The sequence below is a fragment of the Ostrea edulis genome, chromosome 1 (genome assembly GCF_947568905.1).
Source record: "Ostrea edulis chromosome 1, xbOstEdul1.1, whole genome shotgun sequence".
Lineage (NCBI taxonomy): Eukaryota > Metazoa > Mollusca > Bivalvia > Ostreida > Ostreidae > Ostrea > Ostrea edulis.
In genome coordinates, this window is record NC_079164.1 from 29,747,828 (window position 1) to 29,754,056 (window position 6,229).

General features: G+C 35.5%; 1 protein-coding gene across 1 annotated transcript; it reads right to left on the reverse strand.

Moving 5' to 3' along the window:
• Positions 1–211: 211 nt before the first annotated feature.
• Positions 212–1,408, reverse strand: LOC125664123 (uncharacterized). Its single transcript, XM_048896681.1, has one exon. The coding sequence runs from the start codon at positions 1,406–1,408 to the stop codon at positions 212–214; it is 1,197 nt and encodes a 398-aa protein (XP_048752638.1).
• Positions 1,409–6,229: the final 4,821 nt, after the last annotated feature.

Below are 6,229 nucleotides of genomic sequence, written 5' to 3' on the forward strand. Positions count from 1 at the left end.
CTCTTCTCCTTTTCCCTTTCTCTCTCTGCTTCTCTACTCTTTCTTCTACTCTCTCCTCTTCTCTTTCCCCTTCTCTTCTATTTCCTCTACTCTCTTCTCCTCTACTCTCTCCTCCTCTATTCTCTCCTCTAACCTATCATTTTCTCTCTCTACTCTTTCCTCTTCTCTTTCATCCTCCCCCTCCCGCCCCCTTTTTACTCTGGTCCCCTAATTATAATGGAAAACATTCCTGATCAATTTTTCTTCTCTGAATATTGGGAACATCGGTAACGTTGTAGCGTGTAATGAACTCAGCACATGATGTTTTTCCTGCCGCGTAATGAAGATGTCTGTACATTTTGACTAGGAGGTTATGGTTATAGTCTTTATCCTGATGTTTGAGTCCCTCGTAATTTCCCTGAATTGTTGTCTGATGAACAGCCAAGAGCGTCTCGGTAGCGTCAATCACATTCCCACGCTTTCTAGCGTCCAGTACGAGCCAATTGTCGTATGCTCGTCTACCAACAATAACTTCTGGAATATCTTTCCAAGGAAAGTTTTTCATTGTTATGAAATAGTCCTCACCCCACGCGGTAAACAAAGATCCTCTAGCGTCCGTTGTTTCAATTAATGTTGATTGGTTCTCAGCGTCAGTTGACGTCACATTGTCCACGTTTGTTCGCCTGCCGATAATCATCAATGGGTGTGATTTGTTTACACTAGAATTCAGTATTGCCATCAGCGTTATAAGAAGAGTATCAGTAAAAAGAATATCTCCATTTGCGTAGGCATAAAAAGTAGAATTGTAAACACTGATAGTATCTAAATACATATGTTTGAGAACTGGTACTCCTTTTCGTGTCTTAGAGATGGGTAAAACTTTCCATCCCATACTTGCTACCCTGCCAGATAAATCAGCCTCGTTAGTGAACATGATCGGTTGGACAAATGGTTTCAAAAGATTCCAGTTTTTCACTGTATTGTTATGACACGTGTATTTTTCGGTGGATACTTTCCACGTTGTAAACAACGTCAGTAAAGTTTTATTTGCATTCAACAGTTCCAGTGCTAGGTTTTCTACATACTTGGGAATGTTGGAAAAATTAGATTCCACATAAAGTGCAGATCTGGGTACAAGAGTACTGGAGTAATTCTGGATTATATTTCTCTCATTATCCATAAATTCCTCATCATTTATTAACCATTTGCTGGTATAAGCCCACCAATCTAGCAGATTCTCTTTCCATGACCGAAAGTCATTAAGCGCCCCCTCTATCAGGTCGCGGTTGGCTAGGGCTTGTAGACTGACCTTAGAGTAAAGGTGCATATAGATAAGCATGCAGAGAGCGCACAACGCTATGATTTTAAGGTGAACTGTTTTCCTTGCAAATATTCTTTGTACCCGGATGTCGCTTCTACTTTGAACCATTTCTCCATATCCTGAAAAAAAATATACCTAAATGAATTTGAATGGGTATTGTCATGATGTAATATTTATATTTGTTGGAATTTAGTTGATAGGAAATTAAACATGTAATATCTATAATGATAGGGTAAAGATGGTTTGAATTCAGTGAAGAAGAAATGTATCAATTTAAAACATGGCATGATACAAAGTATCCACTATTTTTATCCCTTTTAGTACTTTTATGGAAATGTCAATGGTCACCAGGCCTGGTGTGTAATATGTAATGGTAATGTAATGACAGCCAATTTCAGTATAATGGTGGTGTAATGTGTAATGGGCATTACAAGTAATGGTAATATAATGCATTACTTGTAGAAAATATACTTTAATGTACATTACATTCCATTACATTTACATTACTTCAAATACTCGATGATATTTTGAATGGTTAGATTAATTCATTATATTAGTGAATTACTTTTAGACCTTGAACAAAAAGATCAACTTCATGTATATTGTCTTTTAAGAGTAAATAGTATTTAATGAACAAGGTATAGTAAGTCACCACTTTATTTATTGAATGTTTCCCTAGGGCTGTTTGTAAAGTTTCAAAGTAGACTGTTGTGAACTGTTTTCAGATATTGTTCTTTCTTTCAGAAATATGTTCTCTGAAAGATTAAACATTGGTGATAATCAAATGCAATGAATACCTTAGATGCATTTCCTAACATTGATGAATAATTTGTGTGCTTATGTTACTGTGTACATGTATTTAAAATTCATCAATCATTATAAAGAAATAATTTTTCTATTTCTTTAATATCAGTATGTTATGTAATGTGTAATGTAATGTAATGTACTCTCAAGTAATGTGTAATGTAATGCATTACATTTCAAAATAGGTGTAATGGTAATGATAATGTCAAATTTTTAAAGTAATGTAATGCATTACATTGCTATGTAATTGACCCCAGTCCTCAATTGGTCACATACCTTTCATGTCCAATTGCACCGGGTATTAGGACATTCACTGTCGTTGATCCGCTCCTTTTAATACAAAATGAAACGAATGATCAATGTTACCTGTAAGCGCGTGCATGATATGTCTGCTGTATTTAGCGTTCTACCAATGCCAATGTCTTTTATCGCTTTTATCAAACTCAGGTTTTATTACCTCTCTCTCTCTCTGTGTGTGTGTGTGTGTGTGTGTGTGTGTGTGTGTGTGTGTGTGTGTGTGTGTGTGCGCGTGCGTGCGTGCGTGCGTGTGTGTGTGAAAATACAATACCCAATGGGGCTTTAATACATGTTCTGATGGCAGATGCCTGATGTGCAGACACAGCGCGAGCACAGAGAGTTTTTAAGAGCCCAGTCACCGGCCGATGCTACCGAATTTTTGGGGACACATCCTGTTGCACGGACAACTGCATCTATTTCATAAGCTGCAAGGTATGTGACCAACAATACGTAAGTGAAACTGGAGACCTTTGTAGAAGGATCAATAACCATCGGTCTATTCCATTGAAACCAAAAGGATCAAAGAACCCGTTACTGAGCATTTCAATATCGCAGTACACAAATGGGAAGACATGACAGTAGTGGTTATCGACCATAATACTCACTGGACCAATATGGAGAGGAAAAACAAGGATAAATTCTTGATGCATAGACTGAAGTCATTTCGCCCCAATGTCAAGGACAAAACGTATGACTTCACCAGAATGAATGTGGCGTAGCTTCCCCTAGTTATTCTCAGTGTTGTCATGTCTGTTTTACACTTTCTTTTGCAGTTTACTTTCTGTAACAGCATCAACATTAGCAGTCAATTTCTTAAACAAATTACATGTACATTTGTATATCGTATTATTTATTCATTGTTTTATTTTTATTAATTAAATCCATATTTAGTCCCCTAATTATTTCTTTCACGTTATTTATATACTCCAATACCAGATTTTATTGCATTATTCTTCTATTTGATGTTTTATTTAATTTTTCAGTACAGTTCAACACTAGTTATAGAGCTTCACACCTCTAGGTACGAATTACTTTTTATAACCCTTTATTAGAACGAGTTATCATAGGTGGCAGGGGACAGAGTTGTTTTTGTTTTTTGGTTCTGTAACATTTGGGTAGGGGTTATACATCAAAGTCAGATTATGACAGACTAATGAAAAATCTATTTCCCTTTTATGTCAATACTTGTAATCTATGCATACTGGTACTGGTGCACAAAACATGCTCTGAGCAGCCCCGTTCTCACTTTGATGTTTTCTTCTTTGGGCTAATCCGCACCACCCACACACCGTCAAAGTATCGTGTTAGAGGATTTAGACAGTGTGTACTTTCAAGAACCCTGTCTGCCCTTCTTAAAAATGTACCTTTCATATGGGGTTATCCACGTTCCCTCTCAACTACAGACCTTTTGTTGGGCCATGCATGTTTTTCACCTGAATATCTTCAGCAACTGGCCATATATTTTTGTTTCGTATTTGCACGCATCTATATGCTAGGAATCATGGTGACACTTTTTCATTAAGCACTACGCTACTCTTGACATGCATTCTAAAATTATTTTTATACATTTCTAGACATGTAATATCACTCTAAATATGGAATATTTCCATTTTTTAAGTTGACCGGGTATATAATCTGTCCCCTGCTACCACACCACTTATCTTACTGATCAGTTACCATCTTCTTTCTGAACAAAAACTTTAAAAATCTTAATTTCACTAAATAAATAAATAATAATAATAATAAAAAAAAGAAATCTTTTTCACTGACCAACTCATGAATTGAATTCTATCAATTTTCGTAGATAATTTACTAGCATACTCAAAGTTTACTTTTATGTTGATCTAAAATCAACTGAAAAGACATTTTTGATTTAAAGTTAGCAAATTCTAAATTAGTATATCAACATGCATTTTTCTATGATTTTCAAAGCCATGAATACTCCTCCCCCCCTCCCTTAACGCAGAAATTTATAAGTAGTTAATAATGAAAATATTAATTAATTTGAATTAATGAATGAAATTACTGAGTATATGTATATGATTAATTGAAACTGAAATAACGAGGGATTTATATTTACTTTGCATCAGGTATCTGCTTTTTGATTGAAAAATGCCTTTTCTCAGATTTTCAAGGCAATAACGATCATTTGAAAAAAAAAATATGGTGATTTTGATAAGAATTGTTAAAAAGGACATTTGTAAATAAAATATTCTACCAAAACTCAAATCGCTCAAACCACTTGATTATATGCACATTGTTTTAATGAACATTACGTAATTTTTCAAAAGTGAAAAATTAATAACTTGCAGAAGAAGTACAAAATTGAATTCAAATGAAGAATAATCTTTTTTTTTAAAAATTGTTTTAAACAACCGTATTCATTAGATTTTTTTTTTTTTTTTTTTTTTTTTTTTTTTTTACCAAATTCTAGATTGATAATGTTAAACCTGTAGGAGTAAAAGAGAAATAATGAACAGCAGACGACAGACAAGAACAGAGCGCTAAACATTGTCAGCGCATTAGCGATGGGTCCATACAAACTATCTAAATTCAAGTAATGCATGTTTCACATTAACTTAATCTGATTCTTCATCACAGTAACATAGATGTGAATTTTCCAGGAATTCTCCCCTTCAGTTGTTACGTACCTTTCAGTATTGTGAACTTGATGCGGAAGAAGGGGACACGGAAAATGGATATCTTATTGAAATATATCACGACATCAATCGTTCCTCCTCTGGCGAAACATCTCCCATTTTATGAGGCGATAATGATTGAGTGGAATATTATCACTTCGTTACAATATACGATAATTTTAGGACTGTTGAAAGCGAATTGCTCAGTATGCAATTATTAGCAGATATTATGACAGAGATAAACAACTTGACATCTAAAGAAAAGAAATCCTACTAAATAAGCAAAAACTACACAGAAATGAAAATATGCACGTACATGTTCGTATCATTTACGCAATCAAGCGTCATTTTCTATAACATATATTGTGCTAATAAAACAGTGCAATGTGAGAATAAATTGAATTACATCTGGTGCATGAAAATTGGTACCGTATAAGTTTTGCATGCAATATGAAAACAGTCTACAGATAAATTGAATAATGTGCATGCTGATAACACGATCTAACCGTTACACTGGAGAAGGATCTGACAGTTTGAGGTCATGTTATTTCACCTTTCACCCTTAACCAATCAGATGACGGCTTTCGCTAACATGAAAATAATCGGCGAAGATGGCGGAGGCCATGAGCGATGCTAAAATGCCACAGAAAAAATATAATGGATGTATAGTATCTAAGATCCTTTAACGCTGATATTTGGAATTCGTTTAAACTGGGATCCGGGTTTGAATAGATCCTCAGTAACCCTTGCTTGTCGTAAGAGGCAACTAAATGGGGCGGTCCTTCGGATGAGACCGCAAAAACCGAGGTCCCGTGCCACAGCAGGTGTGGCACGATAAAGATCCCTCCCTGTTCAATGGCCATAAGCGCCGAGCATAGGCCTAAATTTTGCAGTCCTTCTCCGGCATTGGTGACATCTCCATATGAGTGAAATATTCTCGAGAGAGACGTTAAACAATATTCAATCAATCAATCGTGTAAACTTTTCATGGATCGACGCCCGAATTCACTTCAGTAAAGCGATTCCTGATTGGTCCTTGATTCTTTGTCAAGCTATTGTTATTGGTCGACTATTTATTGAATTATTCATGAGACTGTGGTCAATAACATGACCTCAAATGCAATGCGGTCAGATCCTTCTCCATTGTAAAGGTTAGAGAAGAATGAGATTGGCACAGTGTGTAGGTAAA

Coding starts and splice junctions, on each gene's coding strand:
- LOC125664123 (XM_048896681.1), bottom strand. CDS start 1,408: ATGGTTCAAAGTAGAAGCGACATCCGGGTACAAAGAATATTTGCAAGG.